This window comes from Pungitius pungitius, chromosome 3, assembly GCF_949316345.1.
Source record: "Pungitius pungitius chromosome 3, fPunPun2.1, whole genome shotgun sequence".
NCBI classification, from domain to species: Eukaryota; Metazoa; Chordata; class Actinopteri; order Perciformes; family Gasterosteidae; genus Pungitius; species Pungitius pungitius.
The window spans coordinates 26,690,508-26,711,876 of NC_084902.1; the positions used below are offsets into that span (position 1 = coordinate 26,690,508).

At 48.3% G+C, this 21,369-nt stretch overlaps 2 protein-coding genes across 10 annotated transcripts in view; one reads left to right on the top strand and one right to left on the bottom strand.

Moving 5' to 3' along the window:
- The window catches only part of zranb3 (zinc finger, RAN-binding domain containing 3), a 51,504-nt gene extending 46,583 nt beyond the window's left edge, over positions 1-4,921 (bottom strand). For both annotated transcript variants that reach the window (XM_037472761.2, XM_037472754.2), the window contains exons 1-2: positions 4,785-4,921; positions 3,338-3,511 (exon numbers count right to left, since the gene is read on the bottom strand). In XM_037472761.2, coding sequence (XP_037328658.2) covers positions 3,338-3,483 — 146 coding nt within the window. In that variant the 5' untranslated portion in view covers positions 3,484-3,511; positions 4,785-4,921. The remainder of the gene's footprint in view (positions 1-3,337; positions 3,512-4,784) is intronic.
- Positions 4,659-21,369, top strand: part of LOC119218327 (R3H domain-containing protein 1-like) — a 32,840-nt gene continuing 16,129 nt past the window's right edge. For 5 of the 8 annotated variants that reach the window (XR_005120377.2, XM_037472691.2, XM_037472704.2 and 2 more), the window contains exons 1-5: positions 8,103-8,276; positions 11,750-11,897; positions 15,711-15,900; positions 18,491-18,508; positions 19,086-19,175. Coding sequence is in view for 7 of the 8 variants with exons in the window: in XM_037472691.2 (XP_037328588.2) it covers positions 15,751-15,900; positions 18,491-18,508; positions 19,086-19,175 (258 nt within the window). In the remaining variant the exon portion in view is untranslated. Of the gene's footprint in view, positions 5,044-8,102; positions 8,277-11,749; positions 11,898-15,710; positions 15,901-18,490; positions 18,509-19,085; positions 19,176-21,369 lie in introns of those variants that run through there. The other 3 variants (XM_037472697.2, XM_037472712.2, XM_037472719.2) reach the window with 3 other exon arrangements.

Genomic DNA, 21,369 nt, shown 5'->3' on the forward strand with positions numbered 1-21,369 from the left:
AGAAGAAAAAAAGATGAAGAAAAAAAGCAAAATTGCTCTACATACACTCACATGTAAACACACGCGCGCACACACTCGCGTTTGCAGGTTTGCAGGAGTGCGTCCGGGCAGGTGCTTGCCATTTCCCAGCACATTAATCATTCTGCTTTAAATAACCCGGGTGTCTGTCTTGACGGTTTGAGACCGCGAGGATGCTGCGGCGCCGTTGCCCGACGCCGACACGGCCCCGTCTTCCTAATGTTATCTCCGAGTGCCACGATCCCCAAGGTGTCAGGGAATGGTGCCCCCCGCCTCCTCCTCCTTCTCCTCCTCCCCTTCCCCCTCGCACGCCTGCTATGACGGTTGGACGGGTTTGACCTCCTCGCTGTGATGTGCTGCGTGTGTGCGCGGTGGTCAGCGGGAAAGCCGCCCAGAGGCTGGACGCCGTTTGGCTGTGTGTTGTAAATGAACTTCAAACCTTTTAGGGGAGAGGGGGGGTAAAAAAGAGGTTTGGCCTGTTTTACTACTAGCAGTAGATGGGAGGATGTTTCAAGAGTGTGTGTGTGTGTGTGTGTGTGAAGGAAAGTTTAGACCACAGCTATGTGGGGCAATGCACAACTACAACTATTGTAGCGCAGACGGATCCTTGTGAGTCCACGGCGGTATCTGACATGCAATAAAGGGGGTTGGACAACGCTAACCACAGCAGGTCCTTGGGCAAATTATCGTGCAATTTGGTGCAGCGGCATGCAAGATTTGCCGTGGACAGACAGGGAGATCAACACCTGTCAGTCCCGCAGGCATACGACCCATCTCAGCAGACGTGAGGACACAATCCGACGGAGTCCTAAGCAACAAAACGCACAGTCTGGGTAGATCAGTAACGGATTGTGGCTCATGCAAGGTGTACATGGGTGTCCTGTGACTACTCCCCTGAAATTGTGGCCTCAGATGAGCCTCGACTAGTTGCAACTCTTTGAGATCCGTCCTGATGCTTTGTTGCTTCAATTTGGATCCCTGGCTCCTTTTTTGGTGTTAAATCGTTCTATCAAAAATATATTGTACACGTACATCGCTACACCCTGTGATAAAGAAATTATTTCCACTCATTTGTTCAGGCCAACAAACCGAATCAACGACATGGAACAAACTGTGCCGTTAACAGCGACCGAATGGAGGGCTGTTTACGGACTCTTGGAATAAGCCCAATTGTCCTCTCAGGGCTGTAGCTGCGGAGCGCCGCGCTGCTGACTCGGCCCCTAATGATTTCAAGGCGGAACTCTGTGTGCAGTACACTTACGTTGTGGCAAGTACTTATAAGCGCAAATAAATCCACTTGTTTGTGCGCACGGCACCGAGCTGCATCCCTGGCCGGGGGCTTCGCTCAGGCGTTCAGCCGTCGCAGGGAGAGAGAGAGAGACACACACACACACACACACAGACTGCCTATTGATCCCCCCCCACGCACCAGCGGAGCGGCTCCTTATTCGATAAAAGCTCGCTCGCTCGCAATAATATTTCGGACAAATCAAAGCAGCGGCGGACACACGAGGCGCGGCTCGCAGCGCGGCTCAGAGGGCCCTTAATGGTTGGTTTTTTCCCCTCGTGGGCCTGGCGTACGGTGCCGCAATCCACAGATTGGCCCCCGAGTGAATGGATGTTTTCGGATAGCTGAATATATGCAGATATCAGCGCTCTAATGGGCCCACTTTGGCCCTACCTTCCAAACAATACAATCCCCCACATCTCAAGGGGTTTTTATTGTCGCTCTCCGCATCCGTCTTCCTACACACGCAGCGTGAATTGCTACGCCGTCTGATGTTTTTTGGGGTTCGGTGCTCTTGGTGTGAAAAGAGATTTTCTTTTTAAAAAGGGATAAAAAATTAAAATCTTCCCACGGATGCTGCCACGCTGTTAGATATCCAACATCAATCTACGATGCGTTTCAGGAGTTATTATAATGAAGCGGTTTATTTCATGTTTGCTTGTCAATCCGCCTTCGATTAGTAGAATTGGAAGACAACGTTCTTAAAAACCAAACAAGTCTGTAGCTGCACTGCATTCTGGTCCATTCGGCTTAATGTTGGTAGAGTTTCTGCCTCTTCTACAATACAATAGTATCTTCTAAGTATTGCGGAAGAAAAGAAAAAAAGAGAGGAAAGGAAGGCACTGCCGCTTTAATTTAAAAGATCTTTTCCAGGATATCAAGTGATCAAATAAGGAACAGCAGGGTGCCACAAATACATAGAAAGATTAAGTTTACTGTCTACAAAATATATTTTTTTAGCTTGTAATCTTCGCTACCGTCTGTCTGTTTGTTACTGCAGGCTTAAAACGCTGCACTTCCTCGTCGCTTTAACATCCTACACAAAACTTAAAAATGAAATAATTCTGCATGTGAGTGTACATATGACCTTTGATCCTCTCGATCATCTTACCTGCACGTCATGTGTACACTGTGTAGTGACTGCATTGAGAGAGAGCCCCAATTAACTGTTGCGCTTTGAAAGGCATGCTGGGTAGAGCCCGCATTGCACCGCCCGCTACAACAGTGAAAGTCTGGCCGCAGAACGGCATTCTGGTAACTGCTCACTCTCGTTCCCTTCCACGCTAACTGTAAATATGTGCTAGGTCGACAAATTGTTGGCTGAACCCTTCCCCTAAACAGTGATTGTTCAGTCAGAGCTTGGTAAGCACCGCTATGGGTGGAATACAAACAGACTGTGCTCACTTCTGGGCCCCATCTCCACCTACGACTTCTAAAGCTAATGCCACGACTACTGGGAGACAAACCGATGCCAGTTGACCTGGGTGGCCGTCCACATGGTGCAGAGAGTGCCAATTGTCTCGTGGCCCCCACCCTGTGTAACAAAGCAGCGTCTCTCAGTGTTCTGCGGATCAATGAAGGGCTCCCTGCATCGCGGCGGCGGCGCTCAGATTGGCTCCCCCTCGAGCTGACCTTCCGGAGAGCCAGAGCATGCATTGACAGGCCGGAGGTGGGAGGGAGGTTTTAGGGTCACGGTCCCCCCAATGCTTATGTTCAACACAGTCAAACACTTAAAGACTTAAGAGCAACTTCCAAACCCCACAATCTTGATTTTTTTACTTGGATGTTGGAGCCGGGCTGGAAATGAGCTTTTCTTATTACGCTAAGGACGTCGAGGATTTGCGGTATTTTCGTCATTGGGAAGTGAAATAACGAAACACATAACACGGAAACAACATTTTCTAAACACCAGGCCTCTTCCTTGACACGTTGGTACTGATTTGACAAGCTGACCTTTTGTTCTACAACTACCTTGAAAAAAATGAGGAACCACAAACCAACAACAAAGTCTTGATGCGACGGACTGCTCACCGTCCGTTCCTGGCGAGGGCGAACTCCACCCCCTCCCTTTGGAAAGGCATCAGGCGCTGCAGGAGCTTGCGAGGAAGGCCCGACAGTTGCTGTGACCATCTTGTGTCACAGCGAGAGCTCTGTAGGCCGTTATCGTCCATCTCCATCTGCAAGGCCTCACCCGTTTCTCGGCCCCTGATTTGAAGCAGAAGGAGGGAAAAAATAACACTCGTAAACTTAGACTTTCAATACTCATTGCTGATTTCAACATTTTCTATATTAATGCTAATACGTCTTCCTCTGCTGCTAACCAGCACCGGCAGGAATGTAATTTTTAGAAGTTGGGGGACGCAGTACGATGGACGAAGGAGATCTGAAGTGGTAAAAGTGTCCTGTCTCTACAAGCACTAGTTACAGCAGAATCTTTTTAGTGTGTCAACTCCTGCTGTCCCGGTCGGAGTGGGCTAAAAGTTCTGTTTTTGTAATTTAGTTATAGATATTGATGAGCATTCAATGACCACCCCATGAATCTCGTGTCTAACAATTCCAAAGTAACAAGAGCTAAACAAGCTGTGGCTACAGTGTATGGCAAACATTATATCTTTAAGTGCATTATCCACAGAATACATTGAAATTATATTTTTTGGGAGAACTTTAATAGCTATATAATTCTATGTGATTGCAACAACCACAGATTAAATTTGATGGTTTATTTGAATCCCAAACCACCTAATTTAAATGCCTCAAGGTTCTCTTCTGGAAAGCAGCATGTTGTAGTCAGTTCTAAAGTTCTAACTCCAAGTCAGCTGGAGTCATAGTTATACATAACATATACATTCGCCAACCTAAGGGACAAGATTCCAGATTAGGGGGAAACAACTAATCAATATCCATTAAGTGTACAAAAATCTACGTTACTTTTGTAGGCAGGTCATAGCGCAACCGGAAGTAAACAAACGTGCCTATATAAATAAAAGCACCACTCGTACTTAAATAGATTACGTTAGATTCGTCATTCAATGCACCGGATATGAAAACCCCGGAGATGTGGAGAGTGGAGGAAACTAGCAAGCGAACATAAATGTTCTGCACGTTATTTGTGCTAGCTAAAAGTCTCAAATTGCCTATTTTAAGGAGAGTTAATACGCCACGTGCAGCGTTGCTATGACATCGTGACTCGGGTGCAGGGCTCGGTCAAATAAAATGCATGTGAAAGTATCGGGCTAGCAAAGGTAAACAGGAAGAAAAACACCGTGTTATCTTATTAAGTGCATGCGTTGTTTGCCTACCCGGGGGTGACACTAGAATGAAGCGCTAAAACCTAACGTTAGTTGTTGACGAAGCAACATACTGAATCACAAAAAAAAAGTTTCGCGGGGAGTGTAGCTTACTAAGGTTCACTCGGTTTATAACACCGCGCGTCCGCAGCACGACAGGTCACTTTATGAACTAACTTCTCACAACTCACCTCGGACAACACACGCATCAACGACAAACGATATCTGCGGGGAATGACCGCGTGCATGCGTGCTGCCGACACACACACGCACACACACAGACAAGACGTGAGATATTTTCAACACCCTACGTATCGAACGTGAGGATCTGACGCACTCCCTCAACCTGCTGGACTCCTCCGTCTCTCTCCTTCACTCCGCCACCGACACTAGCTACTTCACCCCTCGGTTTTGAGGCTACGGCTGTGCACCGGTTGTAAAGCAAAAGCGGTAAGGCAACATTAGATATCTGGGGTGTCTTGTCCCAACAGTTACTGGTTTCGGTTTAACAACAACAACAAAAAACCGTTCACCGGGTTGTTGTAATCATGTAACACGAGCTAGTTAGCAATAAACATCTTATATTGCTAGTGCGTGACAGCGCACGTCGCCGGTGTTTGGTCGTTTCCGAGCGTTAGCAAGCCACAGAGGCAGGTAATAGTCGTTAGCTTAGCACCCGACACGACAAATGTGGCTAATAACGTTGCCGTGCGCCTCGGCAAAAGTACACGGCTGGCAAGAAAACGTCTCCAAATTGTAAGCGACCGCGCTGTAATTCGGCGTTCGTCCGAAAAAGCAAATGGTAGTAATTTAATAATGAATGCTAATTCAATAACTTTTAGGCCTGGTGCGGCTGTTTCTCTCCTGCTAATATGCGGCAACGAACAGTGTGTACCCGCGGTAATGGTTAGCCGTCCAAAACATTGAGCTTTATTAAAACCGTCGAGCGGCTTGTGTAAATGTCTTATCGGCCGAATTTTAGTTACACGTCTCAAGCATCAGGCCGACATGTTGCATGTTTTCGGGGGCTCTGTGGTTTTGCCGATACGAAGGAAACGGTAAAATATCCAGATTTGCAATGGAGTCTGGTTCCACGGGCTCGCTGCGTAATAGCGAGCGAAAAACTAGCATTTAAGTTGCGTTGCTATTAACGATTGATCAAATGCTATGCTTCTCCATTTTCCTTCTCCACACCTTTATTCTGATACAAAAAAACTATCACAATATCGTCTTACGTGGTAGATAAGTGATTGCAATGAAACATTTGAATGGTCGATGGATGACTAACGTCATATAAAGAAACCGGTCACACGGTAATTAATCAAGCCCACGTATTAATACATGTCATATGACCAGTTATAGGCTGGTCTGCTATAACTTAATTGTAAATATGAATGTAAAAAGGGTGCATATAAACCCCCTTAAACATTATCAGATGTTCAGGAAGTTACTTGTGCTCGTTTTAATACAAATTAAATAATGTCGTTTTATACCGTAGCATAGTTCGTCGCATCGAACCATGCCGCCGTTTGGCACAACCCCACCAACAGCTGGCCGGTGAAACCGGATGCGAAGTAGATCTCCCTCAGTAAAAGGCCATAAATCGTACATCTGATAACTGATTGTGCTACACGTGTAAAAAGTGACCCCCCACGCCCGCTGTAATTCCGATGCCCTGACCCCGACTATCAGCCTCACACAGTCAGATAGAGACGGTGCCGCCGCAGTGGGGCCGAGCATCATGATGGTGTCGTTTTCATTAAGGCACCAGCGGAGCCTGGTGGGTGGAGGGTAGAGAGTGGACACCCCCCCCCCCCCCCCCGCGCCAACCCCCCACGGCTGCTGCTCTGCAGAGTGGAGACGATGTGTTCATCTTTGCAGGGATCGCGGACCAGATATTTCTGTCTGTGTGTGTGTGTGTGCGCACGCGCGCTAAATGTCGATCCATGGGACTGTCTAGTGCGTCGGAATGTGTCGGTCACTAAATATTTGCTCTAATTGTCTTGTGATTGTCTGCAATCTGTGTCGCAGCCCCCCCTCCCCCCCGCACCACACCACCCGAGGCTAAAAATAAATGCTATTAATTGTTTGCTATAACCACCTCTGTGTTGACCATGCATTACGTGGGTTAGGTGTAGGACACGATGGGAGATGATGACATTATCAGATATTGAATGGGTCGAGGATGCTGTGTAATAGCTTTCACCCAAGATGTAGGGCCCCAATGTCTAAATAATTCATCGCCTCCCAGGAGGGAGCGGGTGGGAGGGGGGCTCTCTCCTGTTCCAATAATATTTGGTCTGGGTCATTAAATAATGTATCCACCTCTGGGTGAATTGTTTGTCCAATCGGTGACCTTGGTCACTATCGAGGAAGAACAATAAATCAATTCTTCAGAGACCACGGCACAATTATGAAGGCAGTGGATCAGGAGTCGCGAAGCTGTTCTGGTTGCTAAGAGACAGCAATAACTTTTTTAATATGTATTTTTTCCTCCCATATATCGATGTGGAGGTCTGGACTCTATAGGGACAGCCTGTCAGTCATTATGACGATCGCGATTCATATGTTGCGTCTTTGTCGCATGTGCAGAAGAGACCGAATGATTGGTCTTTCGATGACAGAAAACAAGGCGTGTGAGTTCTGGTGGAGGTGGCTGCTGCTCCTCTTCCTCATCGCAGTCAAGTGCATTGTTCTCTAGCATCTCCTGTGAGACTTTGTTGAAAGCAGAGTGTCTATTGCGCTGTTGTCGGGGTAATGGGTGGTGTTTCGGGTGGTACGTCTCTCTCTCCCTCAATGGGATTAGCTGTAGCCGTGTGTGTGCGTGTGTGCGCGCGCGCATCTACGTACTTGTGTGTGTGTGTGTGCGCGCGCGCATGTACGCGTGCGTGTGTGTGAAGAGCAGGGTGCCAGCTTTAATGGGAAAGTGGCCCAGTGAACAGCTCGGCTTCTCAGCGGCCAGCGCCTCCCCATCGACTCTCCACCTGGTCTTTGAGCACCTAGCTGGCCGCGCACACGTCGATCCCGTCCCTCCATCCTCTCCTCCACCTTCCCGTTTGGCCTTTAAAAAAATCTCCCTCGCCTTCTCTTTCGCCTCCTTTTTTTCTCTCCCTCAAAGGCTCCCCGTTTCGCTTGTCTTCCTCTCGTTCCCCTTTCCATCCCATGTCCCTGGCTGCACTTTCCTCTTCCTCCTCATCCACCCGCCTCCAACCTTAAGCAGAGAGGCTAATGAAGAACCGCATGTAGCCGGTGACTTTGGTTCGGCCGGCGCTCCGTAGCAGCGGCCGGCCTTGGGCCGCCGTGACTGGTTGTCGAGGCTCTGACGTCACACAGGGGGCCAGCTGTTGATTTGGCTCTGTCTCCAAGGCTGGCTGGCTTGATGGCTTGTGGCAGGTAGACTTGTGCTTGCACAGCACTCTCCCTATCTCCCTCCCTGCCCCCCCCCCCCCCCCCTCTCTCTCTCTGACACCCACTCCTCCTCGCCGCCCTCTCCCTTTTTACACCCCCTGTCCCCGTCCTCCGCTCTCACTCAGTCGAGCGGGCAAACAGGAGGCAGCAGGCAGCTGCCGAGGAGCGAGCTGGGAGGCAACTCCAGCCTCCTCTCCAGCAGATAGTGCCTCCTGTGCAATGGAAACTAAACGGTTGCGTAGCAGAAGGGATGGAGGGCAGAGCTGCGGGGGCAGGTAGGTCCTCCATAGTCCAATTTCTACTTGATTTGTTACGCTTTCTTCTTCTTATTTCTTGCGCATTACTTTGTTATGCCTTTTTTTTTAAACATTGTTTTAGTGCTTTTTTTCGCCCGAAGGGGAGCGCTTGTTGCATGCACATTAATCCGTGAGAAACACCTTTCTCTGCTTCTTAAACCATTTCCTGACAGCAAGTGGCTGTTTTGTTAAGAAAGCAGCGGGAGATCCCACTTCGGTGGGTCTAGCCGTCAGCTTTCCCAAATCTCCAACGCTGCCCATGCGTTTTCACAAGGGGGACAATTGGCCGAGATCAGCCAATATGAGGCATCTTCAGCCAAGCCTCCCCCTTTCTCTCCCGTTTTTTCTGCAGGTGTGGACTGCAAATGGACTTTTAATGAGTCTGGTAGACTTCTTTTTATGAGTTAGTCTCCTCTCAGGGCTCCAGAAATTAAAACCGCTAGACTAGCATGTTTGTTTTGCGGTGGATATTGTTCCTCCCCTAATTGCCTTGATTGATATTCCCCGGAGGCTCTCATGTGGGAAAGGTAATGAATTACCTGCACACTGCTGTGGATTTAATTTATTAATGTTCCGTGCGTACCAGAGGCAAGCGAGAGGCGTGATAGAGGCTCATTTGCTCCTGTTTATGTTTCTCTTCTTTCGGTTCATTCAGTCTGAGCAGTTAGAAGCAGTCTCGTTTTTTTTAAACGACATATTTCCCAAGAAATGGAGGCAAGCGGCGCGTGAAAGCAATATCATTTCATAAGCTTTACACTAATCGTTTTTTTTCCTGGTCCAATTACGCAGCTCCCCTGTCAGCGCGCACCGCGCTGCGCAATTAGCACGGAATGCCGAGGAATTGGGGAATAAGTCAGTCGGTTTAGCAAAAAACGAGTGCACCACTCAGTTATTGAACTGTTTTCTTCGATGTCAGATTTTGTATCGGGTTGTGTCCGCCTTGTCGTTGTGTAATTTTTTTGGGGGGGGGGGGGGGGGGTAAACGCGTCGCTGCGCGGCTCATAAATGTCCAAGTTTACAATTTACGTTTTTTGGTTTTTATACTTCGGAATTGGTTTTACTTCCAATTTTGGGAGCATGTGAGGTGAAACGGAGCTATAGCCCCCTCTTTTCCGCTGAATTGGAGCTCCGTTTCGTTTTTGCTTCCTTCACAACAGCTGTTTTCTTTTTTCATTAGAGCTCATTAAGAAAAAGCTTATCAGCATTAATAAGTAATACTTTTTTCAAACGGATGCACACACTTGCGCGAGAGGATGGTGGTGGTGTTGGGTGGGGGGGGGGTGCCGATGCCGATCCTTCCGAGGCCCTTGTGGTTGACTAGGACGGAGTGGGGGGCTCAATGGTGCTCGACTCAGTGCGTGTTTTAGCTCCTGACAAGAGCGCTGATCCACGCAGGGCAGAACAGAGCGGAGGCGTTGGAGGGAAAGGTCAGTCCTATAGAGAGAGAGAGGGAGAGAGAAATGTGTTCTTGTCAAGGGGGGCAAAGTGCGTGTGTGTTGAAAAAAATTCTGATCAACTCTCCGCCGTCAGAGCGGTCCGTTTAGAGCCGGTGTTTGAGTGACTCGGCTCAGTTGAAGGCAACCATCATGACCCAATGGAGTGTTTTTTGGGGCGGGGGGGGGATTAGGGTAATTCATTTCCATCAATATTATGCATGCAGAGTGCAGACTGTGCGTTGTCAATCAAATTGTGTTGCTTTTACAGACTTGTGATTTCTTTCCTTCAGAAGCTCCCCTACTAATTGCGCATACCTGGGTTTGACACATTCATGCGATTGTGCTGGGATGCGTGCAGGTGTGATGCATCAGTGTATGTGTGCGTGTGTGTATGCGTGCATGAGAGAGGCGTTACATGGCAACACAGGACGTGGCGTGACGGGCGATGCGACTCTGAAAGACGCCTCAGGGAGGCTCTTTTAAGGTTGCTGCGCTGTGCAGCGGACGCAATACCAATGAACCACTCCCTGCTCAGCCACTGCACGGTGCAGCACCGGTTCACATGCTGAGTGCCTGTGTTTGTGCACATGTGGTTCCCAAGGTGTGTTTTAAGCTGCAAAGCCCAAATCAAATGTCCACTCTTTCCTGCGCCTTTCAAACTTTTTATTTGCATCCCTATTGGCATTCGCGAGACAAGTCTCTTTCGCACACCCACACATGCTCTGTGTGACATCCCAGCAGCCGGACTCCAGCTGTCAGAACAACTTTTTCACCCTCGTGTGTTACAGCTGCCGGTCCAGCACATTGTCGCTAAATTACAGCCCACAAAGCTGCGTGTGCCAGGTTGTGTACTTTCCTGATGTAAGTAATTATAGAAATGACACAAACGGTGATGGATGACTTTTGCCTCGGGCCTCCCGCTTGTCCATCTGCCAACACCGGGTAGGGGCGCCGCAACCCGAAGGTGACCTACCCCTTCCTCCCCAAAATGAGCAGCAAAGCGCTCCTGCTTTGTCACCCGGAGCATTCGTCGGTGAGGGCTGTTAAAAGCAAACGGCGCCTCGGCACTCGCACCAATCGCCGTCTTCATCGAGCGCCGCGATGAGAGGGCGACAAAGCGCGCAACTCCTTTCTTTTCCTTTCTCGAGGCTGAACGCTCACCAAGACTGCTGCTCGCAACACGTGAACACGGAGAGAGGTGCGCGGGGAGACAATGATTTCGAAGAGCGTAAACTGAGTAATGGATTCAATCTATTGTTCATTTTGTTTCTTTCAACAAAGCCAAACGTTGAAGAATGATGAAGGTGTTTGTTCTTGACCTTTTTTGTCGCTTATTGGAGAGCACAATCTCAGTCTTTCCAACGCAGTGAGGCTGATTAACTGATCAATTCAATTTATTTTGTATAGCTCACAAAAAAGCTTATTGACTGAATGATTAATTGATTAATGGACTAAATAATGGGCAACAATAAAGAAATTGATACTTTGCTTTAGCTCTAATCTGATGTTAATCATCCTTTAATCGGCACCTACGACCAATTGTGCCATGATGAAGTTCGGCAATAATGTGATTATTTCGACACGGTAAAAAAATTATAAATAATTTAGTGGAAAATGCTGGCACAATTTTCCCCTGTCGTTCAGCTGTGGGGGAATCTGCTGAAAAATCTGAGATTGTAAACCGGGCGATTTGCAATTTATCTGCCATCAAATGCCACAGGATTTTCTCTTTGGAACCCCCCGCCGCTCCCTGAATTCCTAATGCTTGTTGCTGGCAGGGGGTGCCTTCTCCCGTTGCCTCATTCGCACTCCCATCTCTGTGCTCATTAATTATTCATGACGCGCAGGCACGCACAGTCCCAGAAATACACACACTCCACGGTTTTCTATTTTTTTGTAACTCAAGAGTAGCTGACGTTTGGGAGCCTGCTGTCGGTCCAATCACCCCTCCTTCCCACGGACCTCCGACCCGGCTAACCCCCCCCCCTCCCCTCCTCCTGTCTCTCTCGCCCACAGGTCAGCAGGGGTCACGAGGGCACCGGAGGCCCCGGTTGCCGTTCAGAGCAGCTGAAGCCGACATGGGCAGAGAAGTCTCGAATGGCACCGGCAGGCTCAGCCTCATCGACCTCACCAGCTGCACCCTCCACCACTGGCTACGCACCAAGTACGTCTCCTCTTTGCTTGTGTTGGTCCAGAAAAGGCAGTATGAGGGAATATGGTGCATCGCGTATGGATCTGTATGTGAAAGTCGAAATTTACTCCAACAAAAAAAAGACCAAAAATTATTTAAATTAAGGTTTCCTCTATGGATTTAGAACAACTTGTGTAAAGACATTAAGAAAGGTTATGTTTTAACTAATATGTGTGTTTTAAAATGTCCAATATGTGCTGTGATAGAAATGTGCAGCTCAACTCATTTTGTTTTGAACCAACAATATTTTTTTTCACCATATCTACATGACTCACCAGCTGCTACTTCCATAAAACACAAAGAATAACATTTTCCTGTTATTTCCTGTTATTCTCATGTTCTCACTTGATCGTACCCCTGCCCCCTCCCCTTCCCCAAAAAACGCACATTGATTCTTTTCCCCCTGCAGCAGTACCATTTCACCAATAATGTAGTCGTGCAATTCCAAGTCGATCTAATTTTTGAGCTCATTCTCGCCTTAAGACCAGCATAATCTTCTAGAAACGCAGTGATGACCTGTTTCTCAAATCAGTGTGCTGTGAATTGGGAAAAGACGTGTTAATGGCCGCCAAGCAATGAGTTTTAAACTCGACAAACTACATTACGCAGGAAAGGTTTACGCTGGTCCGAATAACCGGTGGAGCAGAAAGTCATTCCATGCAGGGAAAACCCAGTTAGAAGTTTTTCTCCTGCTACTCTATCGCAGCATAAAAGCAAATCGCTATCATTACACAGATTACTTTTCCATAATATGACATTACGATATTAGGAGAGCCTTAAATATATACATATATCTTGAGAAAAATATGCCTTTGCCCGTCTTCACTCTTCCTCATAAGAGACCAATTTTTGCCTCCTTGTTAAAATTCCCATCCGATCCCTTAATGCAACACTAAGGATCAAATGATGATCTAGATTACTCATGCAGCCAGAACATCAGGGGTTCCAAGAAGGCGCGAAGCGCAATTACCTCTGCCGCCAGAGACAGGGCAGCCAAGTCGGGAGGCATCAAAGTCTGAAGCCAAATTTAGTCAAACACTTCGGTCCCATGATATAAAAAACTGTGCGGCAGGAACAATGGATGATTCGGCGAGGGACACAACGGCGATCCGTCACAAGGCAAAAAAATATAAGTTTCCCTGAAATTGCAAATCTTCACTCGAGAGACTTCACTCATCATCAAAATGTCAGCGCCAGGCACTCAATATTCAAAGGCGGCGCCCGGCACTCTGGAGTATTAAGCTGTTTTTCCTCACCGAATGTAAAAATAATGTAAAGTAGCAGCCGGCGTTGCTTTTGTGGAACCCTCTGACAGGTCATTGGGATTCAACATGTGACTCTCCAGGGCCCAGCTGCGTTCCAGCTAACCTCTTAGCATCGGGTTAGCGGCGCGGGGGAGTGCCGGAGAGCAGCCGCCAGTCAGTTCCCCCCCCCCCCCCCTCCCCCACCAAAAGGGAAATTTGGATCTCAGAATGGCCCCGACCCACAAGGCTTTGTAAAGTTGGTCGATGCCCCCTCCCGCAGATCGGTACACACAGAGTAGGCATCGTCACACGCGTCTCCAGTTTTGACGTGACTTGGATGGGCCTTTTTTCTAATTAACCTATTAATCATAGCTCTCGTGTAGCAGATGTCGGCCCCTCCCTCGGCGCGTCGAGTGAGAGTGTTTTTTCGCTGCGTGGGGGGGCCCCCGAATGCATAATGAGGGCACGTCAGCAGGATGTACTCGCACGGCGATATGAACACATGGAGGTCACGGCATTACACAATGGCTTCCTGCAGCGGCGAAAAGCCGCTTATTTTAATGAGTTATTTTACTCTGAAAAAAATCGATCTAAAAAAATATATCTAACACGGTCACATTAACGCTCTATGCACAACGTTTGATTAAATCTACCAAACTCTGGGTGTAGTCTGGAGTGTGATCTGCATGCATGAGCTGCTCTTTACATTTTTGGACCTCTGCACCTACAAATGTCATCAGAAACATTGAGCCTACTTTTTATAATATACCTTTTTGTGTAGTTCTAAATTATTTACGGTATTCCAGATTTTTTTTAATATTAAGGATTTTATTTTGTAACCAAATTAAGTCTAATACTGAATCTAACCGTTTTATGCAGTTTCACTGCCTTTTTAAGGCCCTAACACACAGGATGGCACATTTTTCATCCATACGAGTCCACATGATGTTTTTCTGATGAATACTTTCACACAGAGCGGCAAAATATCGGCACAGACTTTATTTTAAAGTCACCGACAAAATGGAACCGAGGCTATTTGGTCCAAAACAAGAAGGCAGTGCAGACCGGATTCTGTTTTTACCTTTCACAATAAAATTCTTAGACGTATAACATTTTTCTTCCAGTTAATTTGTCACGCTTTAAGTCAGCGCTTTCTGGATTTGTATGAAAATGGCGGTGTATCAATGGCGGTGTATCAACGTGTTCAATAAATTAAAAAAAATGTTCAAGGTTTTTTCTAACCCGTGACCATCCACACCTCTTAGATTACTACAAACATCTATGTCAAAGGTTTATTATTTTCAGTGGAGGCTACAACCCAAAGCTTTTGGATCTCGGCTTCACCCCCCCCCCCCCCCCCCCCCCACGGTGTCTTGTCCAATCACGTCCATTGTCTGCAGCTTAGCAGCTGCACAGCTTTGGGACTGCAGAAAGGAGTGACTGATGATCACAGGCTGTGTCCATGACACCAACCGCCCCTCTCCTCCTCCTCCTCCTCCTCATCCCTCGTCTCTCGGCGACATCACAGAGCTTCCTCGCGGTGCACATCGGGTTTCCACGTAGACACAGAACCCATCAGCGGCCCCCCATGCATCCGTCGCTACGACAACTCTCAATGGCCGCTATGGAAACATTATCCAGGCGGCTCCGTGGGAAATTAACATCTGCACACACAAATACTTTAGTTTTTATCGCTGCAGTAGTGGCTCTTTCAAAATAAAACATGCGAGTAAAACAAGATGGAGCGCACTGCGGATAAGGAGCATCTTGAAAAAGTAAGTTGGATTTATTACTTCATGGAAGTAATGCATGTCTTTTTCTGTAGACCTGTATTATTGTACGTGTTATGGCTTTTCTTCCTCGGTACATTATCCAAAAATAGTTTCAAATAGTTTGTATAAACACTGACCGGCTGTTTTTCTTCCACCGTGCAGAGGACGACGGCCTGAGGCCTCCACCACCGGACACGCCCACCAGTCTCAGCGTTGTAGTGTATATGTTTATTTTTGAATTTACAATTGTCAAGTTTTGGCTAGTCAAGACTTATCTTGGTAAAAGTAAATAGTTTTTAGTCAATGTAAACAGTTTTTTTCTTTCCTTGATAGTCATCATTGGTAACTTAGAGTAGGCTACTCCGAGCAAAGTGAGACATAACTGCTGTATCGAACGAATGTATAATATTTGCTCTCCTTTTTTTGCCAAGGAAAATAAAATGTAAGATTTTTGGTCCATTTTTTGTGTTTTTTATGTCTATTTATTAATATTTTTGTCGTCCGTCTTTGTCACAAATAGACAAAATGCCGACAAATGTATTTTGTCATTGTATTCGCTAGCATTTAACATTTTGTAAATTATTATTTCAATGAACCCTGACCAATACACTTACAATGTGGAACACTTCTAGAATGTTGCTCTCTGATATGCAAGCTATGTACATCTATACCTACATGTTCATTCAAATATCTTTTACACGCTAAAACTACTTAATATTCTTAAAATATTATTTGGTCAACCAGACTAAAGCCCCCAATGTCTCTTTCAGGTTTTCCGCATTCTTCTGCATCTCCCAGTAAGTCTTTGCAATGAGAATGTCCGACACAGCCGACGCTGAAACGATGAAGGTTTCCGAAGCCGCCCCCGCGACGCCGAAAGACGCCGCCGCCGACTCCGAGGTCGCCGACCAGAGCCGGAGCGCCAGAGACGACCACGGCAGCAACAACGGGGACGCGCAGGTAAAGAGAGGCTGCTCTTGTTGTTGTTGATGTTCCTCGGCCCGAATGATCGAAAATGGCTTGATGTGGCCAAAGTGCTCCGACAGATTTATTTTCTTCTTTTTTTGACGCTATTCCTTAAGCTTTCACATGGTCTTCTATTCAGCGAGGCAGAAATGATCCCCCAAAAGCATCATCTGCACACGATTGAAATAATATTGCTGGGCTTGAAGTCTTCTGCCCCTACAAAAGCCCAACGTGGTTAAGTGGGTCCCATCGAATCGCATCTATGCCCCAGCGGCTGAGATTACTATAAAACACACTGCTAATTGAGTGGGTCTCTTTGTCTTCGCGATGTATATGACACTTTCAAATTTGCACTTTTTAAAACTTTGCCTTTTAAGGTGCTGCTTCACGCTAGATGCCTCCCGAGCTTGTTTGAGGAAATCCAAGGAGAGGAGGTTTATTTTTTCTTCTTCTGACCGCTGCCTAAAAATAGGATTCAGGCCAATCTGTCCTCGTGGTCAGAAGGGAAGTCTGAGCGAGTGGAGACGGCCAGGCAGATAATCTGGAGCTCAAATCCTGGCTTATCCACTTCCTGTGCTTACCCCCCCCCCCCCCCCAACCGCGAGGTTCAGAATAAAAGCAGCAAGTGGGGGGGGGGGGGGGGGTTGGTCAAGGAGAGGAGGAAGGTGATGAAGCACGAGAAGACGCGGGGTTATTGAGGAATGGAGAGCGGTGAAAATTAAGCATGAAGGTGGTAGTCTCGGTCATTTTGATAGGCTGGGTAGGCGCGTCTACCCAGTTGCGTGAATAATACAATCCTCCTCCTAAAATATGAGGTTGACTTCATAAGCAATAAAACGCCCCATTGCTCAATTCAATCCTCTCGGGCATTTTGCTGCTCCAGCTCCATCTTGTTCTGCTATGACCAGCAGATTAACGGGGCTAATGATAGCAGAGAGTGCTGTTTAACGGACTGTCCTGAGCTCACTCAACAGCGTCTCCGGCGCCACAATTTAGCCTCAACGATTTTGTCTTCGAGGGGAACGCAGGACGGAAGCCACCGCCGCCATGCTACAGCCACCGCCGCCGATTGGCTTAGCTTTGCGTCTGGTGTTGTCCTTCCAGTGGCCAAAACGAGACTCGTACTGTACGTTGTTTTCTTAAACTTTACACCAAGCGAGCTACACTTAGCCTCCGTCCCTTCTTCTGTCTCCTCGTCACTCGAAGCCCCCCAACTTTTGACCGCCCGTCATTCTCTTGAGCTGCAGAGGAGCTGCGGCCAATTCCGTCGCTCCGTGTGGGGGAACTGATTTAATGCCTGGAATGTTCAGAAATAGAGGCGGCGGCGGCGGGGTTTGAAACGTGGAAACGCATTCCGACAGAGGAGGTAGAAAGGTGGGGGGAAAGCGAGAGAGAGGGTGACTTTGACACCATCTGCTTCCAGTTCCCCAGCTCCTGTCCTCTGCGGCAGGTGGCTTGTGGCCGTCCTACTTCTGCTGACTTCAGCCCTTTCCCTCACCCCCCCCCCACGCCCCCCGCTCCATTTCCCCCATTCCTTTATCTCCTGCCGGCATTGTTCGTTTTCCCGACCGGCCGCCTAATTAGCCGGTGTAGTGGTGCGCTCGTGGTCCCAGCCCTCCTCCCCGCATCCATCCTTTCCTTCCCATCCATATTACTTGATATGGAAAAGGTCCGGCGGGAGGGAGGGGGGGGCAGGGCGAACGGCGGCCCATTTTTCTAGGTGTTACTTGGTCCTCAAGCTGAATAAGGGAGGGGGGGTTGTCCTTTCTGATTTCAGAGGACAGGTTGGAAGGACAGTGTGTGTGTGTGTGTGTGTGTGTGTGGATGCATTTTGGGATTAGGATGCAGAGGACTGGGCTCTGTTACAATTTTTCTTGAAATGGCTCCTGCCAGGTCTCGCCCTCCCCTCCTCCGCCTCGCCTTTGCGCTCTACTGAGAGACCTTCTGCTTGTGTGTTTGCACACACATAGCCACCGGCGCGTGAAGCACAAAGGCACCTAGCTGTCTCACACTCTGCTGTGGCGGTCTCTCTCGCTCGCTCTCTCTCTCTCACCTCCAGTGTCGGGGTCTGATTCACATGACAGCTAAATGCAGCTGGGAGCAACACATACAACCGACCCAAACTGCTCTCAGCATCGTGTCTGGCTATTGTGTGTTTGTGTGCCTGGGTGTTGTGTGTCTGTGTGAAGTGAGGCGGCTCCACAGGGCAGTGGCTTTGGTAGAATATGCTCTGCAAAATTAATTTGTGCTCCCGGGGAAACGCTGAGTGCTCAACTCTGGGGTTTCATGCCGCGCAGGGATTTTTTTATTTTAATACGAACACAATGGGAACACACCTAAAAACATTTCAGGTAGATGTTTATCTTCTTTTTATCCTTATTTTTTCCTGCCTTGGTATGAATTTACTTTGCTGTATTTCCTTTTAAGGAGCCAAATAGCACACGCGTGCACAAAATGTAGGCCGGTCATATTTAATTCAAACCTTTCCACTTTTTGCAAAGTAACAATCCTGTTTGCCCAAACCAAGCTTCTGTGGTTTGTTTGATTTCTCTTCCTGTGCAACCCCCCCTCCCCCTATGGACAGCCCGTGAAGTACTCTAAGGTACGGTATGCTCCGACATGCATGATGTGCAAGGATGCTCAAACCCGTGTAATGTGCACTTCGGATTGCGCTGTGTGATGGAAGTTGTAACCGTGTTGCCCGTCAAACAGATGTTTTTTCTTTTTTTAAACCTGCTACCATGTGTTGAGACGCGATTTCGTGAGTGATGGTGGAGGCTGTGCTGTGAATTGTGCCCGTTTAAAATAAAATAAAAATAGTTTAAAAAAAGCAGTGGACATGTCCTGTATGCCTGCTGGTATCGCTGCTGATGTTCCCACACGGGGGGAAGGGGGTGGGGGGTGAAACCACGTCACGGCTTGGGTTTGTGTGAAAGTGAAAGTGCTTCTTCCAATCACTGCAGCCGTCGGTCACCTGAGAAAAGACTTGTCAGCTAAACTGAAAATATCGAAACCTTAGAAACTGCCTGCAAGAATCGATTGTGCTCCCCGCCTGTTACTTATTTTGACGCCTGGCCTGTCACTGTGATATCGATTCCGTTGTGTGTGTGTGTGTTGGTGTGTGAAAGCATGGTTTTAACTTTGCCCACTTACCTGCACCCCCCCCCCCCCACACCTAGTCCAACCCCAGACTAAAGCTCGTGCGGAGCCTGGCGGTGTGCGAGGAGTCCTTCCCTTGCCCAATCCCCGAGCCTCCAGCAGCACCTCAGGTAACCGTCTCAGATCGACCTGATGTGTACTGTCATGAGGGATGTGCCGGTACGCAACTTTCACCATCAAGCGCAGGAAATATTGCGATGGCGACGACACGGTGAAACAGGTTTTTCCAAGCAGTGACGTTGGTGAGAGAGAGAGAGGTCAAGAGTAAACACTGTAAAATACAGAACCTTTCAATACGTGTGTGTCTGTGTGTGAGCCACCTCAGCCACAACAACAATGGTAGCCCTAATGCACGTCTCTGGCATTTTACGCCCCAAGAATAAGCCTAGCCGATTTTCACTCGTCGCGCTTCTACCAGGCGGCAACCCCCCCGGATCTGCCGAGTGAGGTCCATCCCAGAAATGTCTCCCAACGTATATGCCGGTAATCATTTAGTGAATGACGGCCCGTTTAGAGTCAAATAGAGCTCAAACCAGAGTACGCTTTAGGGGCTTACCGGCCGCTGCCAGAGAAGCTGATCAGAAATGAAAGCCAAACTACCGATTTAATATTCCGCATCGAGAACGTTTGAGCACACTGATGTTGAGTGACGACGTGATACCGGCACATCCCTTACTCGCATGCAACCACATCTGGAGCACCCCATCACGACCCCCAACCACCTCTCTGCGGCTTTTGTTTGGGTGGTTAGGGCTCCTTCCCCAAGTGCTGACCTGGGATCAGCCCGTCATTACAGCAGGTTGCTCTATCGGCAGCGTATGACTGACAGCTGTGATTAAATACCTGCCGCTCAATGAAAACATCACCGTCCTCCTCCCCCGCGCGCCTTTGCCCCGGAGGAACTTTCTCCATTACATGGCACTCTGCTTGCGTGCACATCTGCACAGGTGCGTCTCCGTGGCGAGCCTCCCATAAGCAGAAGGCGGAGCTTTTATCCCGCAGCAGTCCCGCATCGCCTGCGCTCGCTCCGCGGCCCGTATTGCCGCCATCAATCATCTCGGAGAAATTACAATTTCTGCACGTCAGCTGCAGAGGAGCTGTGGAGCGCTCTAATTGAATACTCCCGATAGCCCCCCCCGCCCCCGCTGCCCTTATTGGCTCCAGAGTTGAGAGTCCTTCTGCGCCAAACTAACCTGGGGGGGGGGGGCGCGTGCGAGGTAAAGCAATAAAGAGAAAAAGAGGGGAGGGGGTTTGGGGCACTGAGCCGAAAGAACACTGATACCCGTTCAAATCTTGATAAAATCTGAACGTTTCCCCGTTGTCTGCGCGTCTCGCGTCTCGTGTCTCCGTGCGTCGGCTGTAAACGTTGACAAAACAATGTCTTTTCCTAGCAAAACTGGATCTGCCGCCCCCCCCCCCCTCAAACTGTCAACACCAATCAACAGCCCGACGAGTCCAGGGCCTCCGAGAGGACGGCAGTCTTTTCTCTATTTTTTTGGTTGTTTTTGTTTTGAGACTGACGGGCACGTTCATTACATATTCGCCTTCACGCTGCTTTTCCTTTATCTCGAGGTAAATGGGTGTCAGGGAACAAACGAGGCGGCTCACAACAGCTGCACATCAACCGGGCGGCTTCCGTGTGATGCCGAGGGTGGCATTAAGTAGCAAAACATCACCGCTTTGTGCCAGGGGAGGGGAAAAAAGAAAACCCTTTTTTTTTTTTTTGCTTTGACGAAAATGTGCACGCACACACACACACACACACACACACTAGTTAGCTGTCACACACTGTCCTCCACTCATTTTGTCTCTCCGAGTCTCGCTGAGGCAATTAGTCGTTCGCGGTCCTCATTAGCATTTTACATTTTCACATGTACCCGAACTGAAAGAGAACGGAGTCCCATGATCTTCCTCCGCAGCTGCTTCGGGGGATCGAACTTATGACCTTTTTTTGCGCTTTTCTCTTTCGCCACCAGATCACCCTCGTCCTTCATTTATTCATTAGTGTTCAGTGGTCTCCCACACACACACACACACACACACACACACACACACGCTCTTTGATGTTGGCCTACCACGGTTGTGTGTTTAATCTGCTTTGCGGCGCATTGGTAACACCGCAGCTTCTCTTTAGCTTTCCTTTTAGCCTTTTGTACGATCGGCCAGTGTGTGTGCGTGTGCGTGTGTGTACGACGTACGTGTACTCTGGGTAAATCATGGCAATGTTTAATAGATCTCACCAAAACATGTTCAGATTGCAGCACTGTTGATTCATTTTTTTTAACCGCTTACTCTTTTCAGGAA